Source organism: Larus michahellis, chromosome Z (genome assembly GCF_964199755.1).
Source record: "Larus michahellis chromosome Z, bLarMic1.1, whole genome shotgun sequence".
NCBI lineage: Eukaryota > Metazoa > Chordata > Aves > Charadriiformes > Laridae > Larus > Larus michahellis.
The window spans coordinates 50,579,450-50,592,703 of NC_133930.1; the positions used below are offsets into that span (position 1 = coordinate 50,579,450).

At 39.5% G+C, this 13,254-nt stretch overlaps 1 protein-coding gene across 10 annotated transcripts in view; it reads right to left on the reverse strand.

The window, feature by feature from the left end:
* Positions 1-13,254, reverse strand: part of SEMA4D (semaphorin 4D) — a 104,999-nt gene that overhangs the window by 24,090 nt on the left and 67,655 nt on the right. For all 10 annotated transcript variants that reach the window (XR_012584988.1, XM_074570889.1, XM_074570893.1 and 7 more), the window contains 8 exons: positions 11,294-11,439; positions 9,977-10,039; positions 6,365-6,463; positions 5,031-5,124; positions 3,973-4,086; positions 2,933-3,084; positions 1,046-1,221; positions 778-934 (listed from right to left, as the gene is read on the reverse strand). Coding sequence is in view for 9 of the 10 variants with exons in the window: in XM_074570889.1 (XP_074426990.1) it covers positions 778-934; positions 1,046-1,221; positions 2,933-3,084; positions 3,973-4,086; positions 5,031-5,124; positions 6,365-6,463; positions 9,977-10,039; positions 11,294-11,439 (1,001 nt within the window). In the remaining variant the exon portion in view is untranslated. The remainder of the gene's footprint in view (positions 1-777; positions 935-1,045; positions 1,222-2,932; positions 3,085-3,972; positions 4,087-5,030; positions 5,125-6,364; positions 6,464-9,976; positions 10,040-11,293; positions 11,440-13,254) is intronic.

Here is a 13,254-nt window from a genome sequence, read left to right on the forward strand (position 1 = left end):
CAAACAAAGAAAAAAAAAAAAAGAGACAACCAAATGGTATCATTTACTTGTACAAAATAGAGACAATTAACAGCAGCTGCATGCATTTTCCTCTCTGCATTATTTTGGCCAGTAAGCACACCTTTACATTATAAACATTTTACTGAGGAAGGTCCTCAGGTCCTGTAGCACTTTGGCTTCTGTGATGTACTAATCCCTGAGCTTCAGACTACATTTTTGTTTGGGCTGAAAATACATTTTATGAAAACATTCTTTCTGGACTCTTATGCTTCTTAACTACTTTTAACTGTCACCTCATTCAGCAGTAGCAACAGAATGACTGCAGGGAACATGAGAAAGTAAGAAAAGTGTGTGAGAGACCCACTTACGAATATTTCAGTTTGCAGAGCAATGCACTGCATTGAATAAGCCTGCTGAACCTACTGAGACAATGCGAAGATTGCTATACTTCTGTTCATCTGAACTAAAAAGTATCTGATGTTGCCTAGTGTGTACTGTCATCTATTTCACCACCAGAAAATTAGTAACAAAATAATGAAAATACAAAACTAGCAAATAACTCAATTATAAATTAAACAAAACCCACTTTGATTCCCAGACATAAAGTTCAGAATAAATCACTTGAGTGTATTTCTACAAAGTCTTTACAACAAAAAGTATCCAGATCAGGGCAAACTAAAATTAAGATTTAGTAGGTTACATAATATTTTCTAGTTTCTTTACTCCTGGAGCACTAAAAAAAGACTAGTCATCAAATTTAAGATTACAGAAACTTACTGCACCAGGTCGAGGATTAGGAATTTCCCCATTGTATCGTACCCACTTTGTATGAGACTGTTCTACTGTAGCACTCTGCATATATTTTCCTTTTGAAAAAACCTCTTCTACAGTAGACAGATTGTATGCACATACTGCTGACAGCCCCACATTATTCCTAAAAGTTCAGAAAGAAAGAAAAAAAAAATCATAGCAGTAATTATTACTTCTTGTAGTAGTCAACTGATATTGAAAGTACTTATCCAGGAAAAGGCTATACCACACTTACAGTTGCGGGGTGAAGACTCCGTATATCACTGGTTCCTTCAAAGTTGGAGACTTGAGAATAAAAACATCATTGATAATATTGAAAATTAAATTCTTATCAGGGATGGTACAAATCAATCTGGCCTTGAGAAAGGAAGTCCATTTTTTCTGCAAGGTCCTTAATCCTCCTTGGTCTCTCTTTTGATATTAAAAAAATAAAAAGGTATTTGTCAGGAGAATTAGTATCATGCTATAATAACTGCTATAGAGCATGAAATTACTGAGCTCTGCTCTTTTCTAATGTTTGACCTATAGCAACATCAACAAATGTTAACACATTCACAAACAGAAAAGTAAAGAAGCCACAGAAAAATTAGTTGATTCAACAAAAATAATGCAGAATGGTTTCTATCAACACATAGAGGTAGAACGAGACATGAGACCTATAAAAGAACCATACTTCATCAACACTTGAAAAATTGAGATGAGCAATGTACCCTTAGAAAAAAACCTGCTTATTAGAACAAGTGAAATAAGCATGGAAGCATTATACTGTACCTTAAGAGAAATAAGTAACATTGCGTTTATTCTGTGACATTTAAACTGCGATTTAAATTCTAATGTTGCAATATGCAATTAAACTTGCCTGATATTAATAATTTCATTAGAAGAAATGCAGCAGTGGGTTAATCCTGCAAGAAGATACCACTTTTATTAAGGATTTGCAATACCAAGGCTTAAAGAAGCCAAGATATATTGACTACAAATGTTTCAAAATATTTGATACTTGAGCTGTAGCTCTGGTACTTCTCTTTAAAAAGCAGAACATCATCATTTCCCACTCATTATCCAATGCTGTTATGCAAAGTACTAATGGAAATCTGCAAAATGTATGAACGCAGTAAGTATAAATGCTTATAGATTTGCAACCTGTCATTGATTCCTGTTTCAAACAAACAGCAGCAATAAAGCTCTTCTATTCCATCATATTCCCTTTTCAAGTGTACACAAGCTGTCAGTGGGAAGAGGGCCATAACAATAAACCCAATGTAAAGCTGCCTCCAGCTGTTTGTTTAATGGTAATCCCAAGGGCAGTAACTTGTTATTGATGTTTTGACTTCCATGTTTAAATATATAACAGTAAAATCAAAATAAAACATTTCAGCTTCATCAAAATGAAGTGGCTAGATAAATTTCCTGTTGGAAAAAAATCCCAAGGAAATTCATACATTCCACTGGAAAAGTTTTTGTTAAATCAACATTTTCTACTGGAAAAAAACTCTTTCATCAGCAAGATTTTTAACAAACACTCCTGAGTACATACTTGAATCAGCCTAACAAATTGAGGTTTAAACACAGCAAATGTGACAGAATCAGGCTGCTGGTGACTGTTTTCCTTGAGGCTCTGGCAGCTCTAAGAGCTTCACGGAAGTCCCATCTGCTACATCACAGTCAAGAGCTATTCTGCTGCGGACACAGCTACAGTTTTGTTTGCATACAGCTACTTAAAAGTAATTTGACAAAAACCCTGTCCTCTCAGCTCCAACCAAAGTCTTCCCAGGGAGCTGTACTTAGAGTTGTTTACAAAAAAATACAAATGAATGCCAGGGGAGACACTTTTTCTGTTGCTGGGTTTTGTGGTGGATGGTTTTTTCCCCAGGGGTGAGCAGAACCCTCAGATGTACTGAAATTTCACCACTGTACAAAATTAAATCAAGTATTTGTTCCCAAAGCAACAATTCGGCTTTCTCAGTTCTGAAGAACTGACTGAAATTGCTGATTTACTAAGATTCAGTAAGTTCAACCACTTCCATTTAATTGGCAAAAAGTCCACAATAATAAATGCTTTTTAACACACACACACACAGTTCTAGTTGAACTAGTAAAAGTAAATTGAACTATGTCCCACCTTGCACACTCTAGCTATTCTTGGAATCATCAATTTTCCAACAAATTCATACTCCACAGACACCTCAGTGAAAAAGAAGTATATCTTGTCATCTTCTCCATCAGTGCTGTTTTGATCTGCTCTTATCACATCAGCAAAAACAAAATTGGGCTCTACAGATAGAAAGAGAATAATTTTATATTATATATGAGACTAGTAACTTGATTCCCTCAAAGACCCTCTAGGAGCCCCCTTTAGCCCAAACCTCACACTGCACTTACCCTCTCCTGTCACTGACCTACCTATAGAGTCTGCTGTTCATAATAAGAATAGCATTTCTTAAAAAATAGAAATAGAGAAAAACCAAACCCACAAACCCTTCATGAAAGTACTAAGGTACCTGAGAGGTCTCTGTGGTCTAATATATCATTACTTCAATATTCTTCAGTCCACATGGAAGTGTGGTTTTCTAATGGGCCTGGAGAGTTACCCTCCCTTGCCTGCCTCTACTCGATTTCAGCTTAAACACCAAAAATGACATTACAAGATGTATTACAAAATGCAGTATCCTGCACTTTTTGGACGGAATGCATCTTTTGGATTATGTTAACTTCATTATTTTTGTCCGTTTTGGCAGAAAGCCACTAACCTCTAAGCATTCACAAAACTTAGTGAATTTTGAAATTCAGGAACTGAAATCATCAGGAACCATGATCAGCTCAATTTGAAAACCTGCTAGAGACTGAAACTACTCTTCCTTAGTGTATCATAACTATGCTGCATTATTGCAATGATGAACAAGTAGATATAAAATGAACTGTAGCCCTTTAATGTCAAGTCAAAGCCTGTATATCTTGAAGCTGTTTTCATTGTCAATGCTGATAAAAATCCTTAGAACACGAGGGCACACACTCACAGGTCAGTGTATGCCAGTATAACAAAATCCATTCTTTATGAGATATTAGACAACTATCCCTTATCCCAGGTAAGACACTTAAACTCTTTATCTGTGGAGAGGAAGGAAAAACAATTTGGTTGGGCCAGTTCTCATGCCCGCTTACCGTTAAGCCAAGGTATTGCATACTCTGTTCTCAGAGGGCTCTGATGAGAGTGCCGTGAAATGATAGGTTCACTTCCCAAGAAATTGTAAGAAGTCCCAGAATAAAGCTCCTCATCTTTAACACAAAACCAAATATTTTAGACTGTCTTATGCACTGGATACCAAAAAGGGTACGTAAATATTTTGGGAGACTATGTAAGCTTAAACTTCTCACAACAAAAGGTAAACAAGGAGTTCTTCTAAATTGCCCCAGACATGTCTTCTATGTTTACATTTCTGCTGACCATTCTCAAGACTAACATTTCCACACTGGGGTTTACTATTGCTCTAACACAAGCAGCTGGAAAAAGTCAGCATTGTTTTTGTGGTACTTCAACACTTAACATGCAAACTTACAGTTTATGTACAAACATCCAAATTTACTTAAGAAATGCCACGGAATTTTTGGAAGTAATTATTTCCCTCTCTTTCTATACCACCATTATTCAACCTCAACTTTTAATAATTTGGCCAACAATGCAGGGAATGTGTTCTTTTCTTCCTCATTTTCAGTTTCATGTTACTTTGAGCTTCTCAGGGTACACCAGGGTACTGCCATGAACTCTGGTTTCACCAAATCAAGGTTCAGTAGTGTCTAATCATGCAATAATATACTTGAAACAAACATCTCACTTCACTACTCTGTCTTATGGATATGTCTTCAGGACAGCTAAAAAAATATACTTCTTAGGTTTACTGGCATCACAGTAATTGTTACTACAAAGGCACTCAAAGTACATTTAGACTACCTGAACTAAATATGTTAAACACCTGAAAACATAGTTTAAAAATTAGTATTTTAAAAGTTGTTTCCAAAACAACCTAGAGTTTTTTAAGTTCTCCTTTTAAGAAACACACTAAGGTTGACTACATAAGTAATTTAATGTCTATCTAGATATGACAGTAAAGATTAAAAAATATGAACACAATCCACCATTTTGATATTGAGAGACTGGAGAATGACAGCAGAAAAGAACAATTTTAATACATAATAATGATGAATACAAAGTCTGAACTTACCAACCATAACAGATGTGTAGCTTTGAGCAGGATCAAATGGACATCTGCCCTTACCATCTTCATTTTTACCTCCAAGTTCAAATGAAATTAAATTCTGCAAAAAATTAAGTTGAAAACTGCAAAACAACTGTTTGCACTTTTTCTTTCAGCCACTTGACTCGTGCAAAGGTAACTGAAAAATGATCACTAAATAATAGACTATACTATCAACTTTCAGCATCAAAGGCATTTTTTGGTAAGATTGGTAAGATTATAAAAGGCATATGCATTTTCAGAAAATCTTATTGAGTCCAGCAGACAGAGAAGAAATGTGATCGTACGATTCGTGAGGGTGCGAGCAGAAAAGAATAGAAGACAAGAAGTTAAATCCAGACAGAACTCAAGAAAGAGCACACAAACCAGACAGCAGGAAAGGCAGAGAAGTTAATTGATATATGGAAATAGCTGGCTATTACTGAATTAGGCTGCACAAAAATGGAGTTTTTAAAATCAAGAACGCTTTCTGAAGTAAATTTAGCAATTTTCAAGATCATGTTAAATTTGTGAGATAGGGCACAATCCAACTGAATTTTAAAAAGCAACAGAGCACTTAGGCTACTACTTTATAAATCCCTCAAAAACAGAGGGAATGAAGATCAGGAAGATGATGGAGAACTGTAGCCACAGTACCGGGGAAGTGATCAGTTACACTGCATAATGAAGATATTGGAGGCTAGGGGTAATGACTTCTGGCAATGTTCCAGAGGTGACGGCAGGCAGACTTGCAGGCAGGGGAGACCAAAAAGAACAAACAATTACAAGATTTCTCAACTCCAGAATTGTTAAGAGCTGCAGAAAGGTGAATGATCCAAAAGTCAGCAGAAAAGAAAAAGGGGGGGGGGGGGAAGGAGTTTTGATTTTGCGCCAAGACTTCACTCTGAAGCATTCAGCACTATGAACCTGTGGCATAGCCAGGAGCAGAGACAAGCAGAGGCAGGAATCTGAGAAACTTCAGGGAGATTTGGTAATGGCTGGAAGTTGCAAAGAAAGTAATTTCAGTTTTAGAAATTGTTTTTATGCTAATGCACAATACACAAAGAATTACAAAAGCTAAGAAAAAGTAAATCTGCAGTTAAACAAGATGAAATAATAATTCAGTAAGCACTTTGAAAAAGGAATAGTACAGTTTATTTACATACTCTATCATTACTGTGGGACAGCGTAATAAATGCTCCAAACTTTATGAACAGCACTGAAATTGCAACAGTCCTTGGAAATGGAGATTAACTCATTGTTTAAATGAGCTGCTTTTACATTACAGCTGTTATTGCATCAAAATGTATGTACATTCTTACCAGGTAATCACATGTTGGCTGAAACGCATTAGTTCCACACACATATAGAAAAGTATCGTTCAGCTGTTGCAAGACACGCACATAATTACGACACTCCGTCTGTAACAGAGGATAAGGAAAGGACCGGTCTGATAAACCATAGCTTCCACATTCCAACATAAATAAACAATTATAGTTGTGCTGGCAGCTCGTCTGTTGCTGATACTTATGCCACACCATACCAGCAAGGCTGTGTGATACAATCACCACTGGCACACCATCACCCTACAGTCTCCAGGAGCTCTGGTCCTGCAGCACCTGTTTTCCTATAGACAGTAGTGCACAGCTCCTCATTCAGAGTATCATGATCAAGTACCATACGCTCAGCAGGGTGCATGTCAAGTTGTTCCATGAAAACAACACACTCCAGAGACATATCTGATCCACAGAAACAATTAGTTAAACATAGAATAACCTAGATGAAACAGTAAGTGATACTCAATGTTGTTTCTTGATAAAAACCTCTAATACCATTAAATTAGCTACAAAGCTTTGTTACTTGTATCTGTCCTTTTTTTTTCAGTCCTTGATATCAATTGCTGTTTCATCCAAGGGAGCTTCTTAATTCCTTTGACTCTGAAATAGTCTGCCCATTTTAGTGTAAGAAATACCAGTAGTGGCGTAATACCTTGACCTTTTTGAAACTACTGCACCATGCAAAATATCATAGCTACAACACAAGTGTGACTAATAAAAAGTTATGAGTACAATGAGGAAAAAGCATAGATGGCAGTAAGTTTGACTTGCTAAACTGGGGGCAGGGAAAAAAAGAAAAGGAAGAGAGGGTTGGAGCTTTGGCAAAGTACCTTTCTAACTAATAATCTCTGCAGAGGACTGCTGGAGACACACATAGCATCCACTAAACTGTGTGCACATGCAAGAAATTCATATCATATTCATAGTGGCTGTACGTGACTTATCACTAGTAACCCCAACAGAACTCGGAGAACAAAAATAACACTCTGAGTGCATCCTGAAGAGGCAGACAAGGAGGAAACATCCCTTAAATACCCGCCAGACCTCGTGCTAGGATAGCATACTGACGGTTGTCAGTAGGAGGAAAGGCAGTAAGCTGAGCCAAGGGAGAGAGTCCACTCCCACCTCAAGAAGTCCCATGAATGCAGGATGTCTCTCAGCTCTGGATGCAGCACCTAGGGGTTTACAACACTTTGAACCACAGCGGCTGCAGGTTTGGGGCTGCCAATATCAAACACCTCCAAGTGTAGACTAGGACTGCTTTTTCTATTCACAGGGCTTGCAGATTTCCACTTTCAGACCTGTGCTAAAAGCCTAACCATTAGTCTCGCCCAGTAAACCCTCACTTTAAGGTATCACTAAATGAAGTGGTGCTACACAAGGGGAAAGGTACATCCACATACAGTCAACTACCTCAAGTAACCCATCTCCAAAGAAAGGCAAATTGAGCAAGCCAGCCTGCGTGTTGGCAGTTGTGAGGATTCCATGGTTCCCAGAAACACCAAGGGATCCCAGGGGCTGAGGTGCCCGCACTGCTGAGCTGGCAGGAGATCAAAATGTTCAGGTGCTGGGGAGCTGTCTGAGCAGCCACGCCAGGAAGGTGCTACCACAAGGGGCGTGCCCGCCAAGTACCACAATATGGATGTATGCACTTAGCAAAACACTGGTAGAACAGCACTGGCTTAATAATAAACCCTATGCCTTAAAGCAAAGCAAACAAAGTTTTCAGTCATTTTGTAAAATCAAATGCTGGAGTGGAATTATTGCAATAACAGAACACAACAGTTGCTATCAATTACCTCCATGAAAGCAATACTGGTTTATCATTTTAATGGAAAAACTTGCAACATTAAGCACACATCAGGGTGTGTTCAGACTTTCAAACATTCAAATTATATTCACTAGCAAAATAATGAACTAAGAATATGAGATGCACCCCAGAGTCCTGAGAGAACTGGCTGATGTAGTTGCCAAGCCACTCTTCGTGACATCTGAAAAGTCGTGGCAGTCAGGTGAAGTCCCTGGGGACTGGAAAAAGGGAAACATCGCACCCAGTTTTAAAAACGGTAGAAAGGAGGACTCTGGGAACTACCGCCCTGTCAGCCTCACCTCTGTGCCTGGGAAGATCATGGAACAGATCCTCCTAGAAGCTATGCTAAGGCACATGGAGGACATGGAAGTGATTCGAGTCAGACAGCACGGCTTTACTAGGGGCAAGTCCTGTCTGACTAACCTGGTGGCTTTCTACAAAGGACTGACTGCATCAGTGGACAAGGGAAGAGCAATGGATATCAACTATCTGGACTTCTGCAAGGCCTTTGACATGGTCCCCCACAACATCCTTCTAAGTTGGAGAGATATGGATTTGATGGGTGGACTGTTCAGTGGATAAGGAACTGGCTGGATGGTCACATCCAGAGGGCAGTGGTCAATGGTGGCTCAATGTCCAGATGGAGAGGGGTGACAAGTGGTGTCCCTCAGGGATCCATACTGGGACCGGTGCTGTGCAACATCTTGATCAATGATTTAGACAGCAGGATCAAGTGCACCCTCATCAAGTTTGACGATGACACCAAGCTGAGTGGTGCGGCTGACATGCCAGAGGGACAGGATGTCATCCAGAGGGAGCTGGAGGAGCTGGAGAGGTAGGCCCGAGCAAACCTTATGAAATTCAACAAGGCCACGTGCAAGGTACTACACTTGGGTCGGAACAATCCTCATTATCAATACAGGCTGGGGGATGATGTGATAGAGAGCAGCCCTGAGGAAAAGGACTTGGGGGGGTACTGGTGGATGAAAAGCTGGACATGAGCCAACAATGTGCACTTGCAGCCCAGAACGCCAAACGTTTCCTGGGCTGCATCAGAAGAACCATGGCCAGCAGATCCAGAGAGGTGATTCTGCCCCTCTACTCTGCTCTCACGAGACCCCACCTGGAGTACCGTGTCCAGCTCTGTAGCCCTTAGCATAAGAAGGACATGGACCTGTTGGAGTGGGTCCAGAGGAGGACCACGAAGATGATCAGAGGGCTGGAGCACCTCTCCTATGAAGACAGGCTGAGACAGTTGGTGTTGTTCAGCCTGGAGAAGAGAAGGCTCCAGGGAGACCTTATAGCAGCCTTCCAGTACCTGAAGGGGGCCTATAAGAAAGCTGGGGAGGGGCTGTTTGCAAGGGCATGTAGCAATAGGACGAGGGGCAATGATTTTAAACTAGAGCAGGGTAGGTTTAGATTAGACATTAGGAAGAAGTTCTTTACAATGAGGGTGGTGAGACACTGGAACAGGTTGCCCAGAGAGGTGGTGGAGGCCCCATCCCTGGAGACATTCAAGGCCAGGCTTGATGAGGCTCTGAGCAACCTGATCTAGTTGAAGATGTCCCTGCTTACTGCAGGGGGGTTGGACTAGATGACCTTTAAAGGTCCCTTCCAACCCAACACATTCTATGATTCTATGAATTTAAAAAAAAAAAAAGTTAAAGAATTTAGGTGATTATTTGAAAATTTTTATTTCAAACAGTTGGAGACTTTCTTCTTTTAAGATCACTGCTCTTGAAGTAAAATGTAGAACATCTTTCTCAAAGTTCAATAGAAGTACATACCTGTTCTGATTTGCCCTTGACTGCACATTTAGTCCTTTTATCTTCAGTGACCTTCCAGTGTAACTAAGTGAAAAAAACAAGCAACAAAAAGGCACATTCAAAGCACTTTAATTCAATGCAAAGTCTGTAAATCTCGCACTAACGTACTAAAAAAGGCAACCCTAAGACTATGTGCAGCAAATGCCAGCCTTTCTGCAAGTAGCTTTCAAAGCTTCAAAGCCATTCTTTCCCAGGGAGGTGACAATTCCAAATGCATGTGCCTTAAGAGGGGCTAAAAAACTGCTACTGTCTTTTGGGTTCATCATGAAGTTTCCCCTTAAATTGCTAATGAAGTCTCTATTACCATATGCATTAGGGAAATGTAACTGTAACTGGATTGAACTACTTTTCAATTCTAAGTAATTCTCAATTTCATTCACACTTCAATGAAAAAATACTTCGGGGGCAGGGGGGAAGTGGAATCAGAGAAAACTTATTGGACCAATTTACGCTATATGGAGAAGTACAGCTTTGACAGTTACATGCACTAATAAAACGAGTTTTATATGCTGGTGAAATTGCCCACCATCACCCATGAACATTTTGTTCAGATTAAAAATCATATGAGCGTCTTCCAAAACATCCTGGGTGGGTCTCCATGCCATGCCTCCTGTCAGCCTGTGCTGCTGATGGGATAAGAAGCAGGAGCCTGGGAAGGACTGGAAGCAATACAATGTTAGCAGACTTCTGCACAGGCTAATCTACTCTGAGAAGCCAGCATCAGCACATCCAGAGTACTTTTCTGAGCAAGCTGGATCAGACCTGTCTGCACCACCACTTGCTCTGCAGACAAACCTAAAGACCCAAAACAGAAGCTGAAACTGAAAGAACAGGGCCTTCATTTCATCTGAAGCACATCTGCAGCCTGCCACTCCTGAGCAAGATCCAACTTTGCTTTCGTTTCAGATTAGATTACTTTCTGATTCAGATTAACAGAAGATGGACCACTCCTGATAATAAAAGTATGTATGAGAACCACCATTAGAGATGATACCCAAATTCCCTCCAGTCCAGCACCCTGTATCCAAGAAGATATTACCAAGAAGTAATTGGGAGACTTCCAATTACTTGTTTACATCCAACTTCTCATTTCTTCCTCTCATCTGATGGCATGTTTTACTTTATAGCATCTTCCAGAAATAACACAGGAACAACCCCCACACAGAATTTTCTCTTTTAGGTACATACCACCTAAAGAACAGTGCTAGTGACATCAGGAAATTAAGTCAAATTTGGAGTATGATTTTTATATGAAGGATAATGTATTAAAATGCATACCTCATGCTGCTTTTCATCAATATTCACTGCATTTAATGCAAAGATCACTTCTCTGGCTCCTACATATAGAACATCTTTGTCTTCACTTAACAGCAAGGTTGAATAGTTTGACACTTCTGATTCATGAAAATGTATTAGCTGTACCTCTGTTGAAATGAAAGAAAAACAGCAACACATGAAGAAACGTGACCACTTAGGGTCAAGTTTGTGGGTCATTTTTCTAAGTTGTCTAATAGCTGTTGGGTATCTTGGAAACAACAAAGGTTAGTTTGGACAACCCATGTAACATGAGAAATGCCTCAGCAGCTTGGTTCAGCAGAGATAGCAGCTCCCATCACCAACATCAAAATCACTGGTCCCCCCTTTCTCATTCAATTTCAGATGCCTAAATATTTCCGTCTGTAGTGATCCCTAACACTCACGTCTTCATTTTTTTTTCTACCTGTTAATTCCCTTTTTTTCTAACCTTCCATTATACTGTCAGGTCCTTCCTCACCTTTTCCCTTCCACCTACTGCGGAAAATCAGGTCAGTCACTATGTCCCTTGCAACCCCCCAAAAAAATCTCACAACAAAATCCTGCACCTTGAAAGACAACACTTCAGTATATTATCATAGCAGAAAGAAGACACAGACTAAAGCTAAAAAGGAACCATTTACAGAGGGTCAATAAAGCTGATTTTGACGTGGACACCAGAGATGAAATGAACTGTACAAGACAGAAAGAAGTAACATGGGGGAAAACCAAGATGAAAAGGAAGAAGACGAGAGAAAGAGGGAGACACGGGGGAAAAGGCAGTGGAAAAAGGAAGCATGCAGACTGGAACAGAATGACTTGGAGAAAGATGACACAAAATGACTAATACAGGAATATTTTTTCTGCACGTACAACCATAATGGAAAAATGACTGAAAGCTTGGAAGGCTCTATTTTGTGCAAGAGACTACCACAAGATTAATTAAGCATGGCTTTTTAAGAAAACAACGTATTATTGCTCCTAATTCTAACATTAAAAATTGTACGTTTTCAACTGTAATACTCTGGAAACATTCATTTTAAACTAGGTTCTCAAGCATGTCATTTTATAATCTTTTACTTGGCAGGAAAACTTTCCCCAAATGGACGAACCGGTTCATACAACTCCCCATGTTCATTCCTCCACTGAACTAAATTCCCTGTCCTACTCAAAGTGGCTTCACATATTTAAATGCAACAATTCGTAGCAGACGGAGACAGGGAGAAATAGCAGGAATGAAAATACTGTTTATTTTCAGTAATTTGGATATGGGTTTGCAGTGCATTACCATAATACCTTTACACAGCAACTTGCCAAATTTAAATTATACAAGACAGGAGCATCAAGAAGTCTAACTAGGAACTACAAGCCCTGTCTAGACCATTTTTTTCTGAAAAGCTGCATCAGCAGTCACTAACTTCTATATCAATAAACATGAAAAACACTTCCTACAGTTATCTCATAAGTCATCTTATTGCTCCTACATTCTTAATCTCCACCTATCTTTTCCAACACTATGACTGCTCAGTATTTAACATCCTTATTTAAGGCTGCTTCTTCATACTGCCCATGTACTGGTTTGGTTTTGTTTGGTCACAGCACTCTTGGGTATGTAATTGTTTTTAACTAACTAGTAGTAAAGGAGGACCCAAGCACAAAACCTTGTAAAACCTAAAGCACCCATGCTACATGGAGGTGCAGGGGGAGGGGAGAGTAAAGAAAAAAAAAAATAATTAATGAACAGTGGCAAATAACTACTTCATGGCCCTTGCTCCAGAGTTCAGACTCAGGCCAAATTTTTGAACAAAAACTAAAGGATTCTCTGATGCCAATGTGCCAAATTTGCTGAGTCCTGTTAATTGTATTGGGAGGTTATGAATATCTGCTGCAACTTCAAATACAGGGAAAGTAGTGTTTTGTGAAAGATTGCTTCAACTCTAGGCACC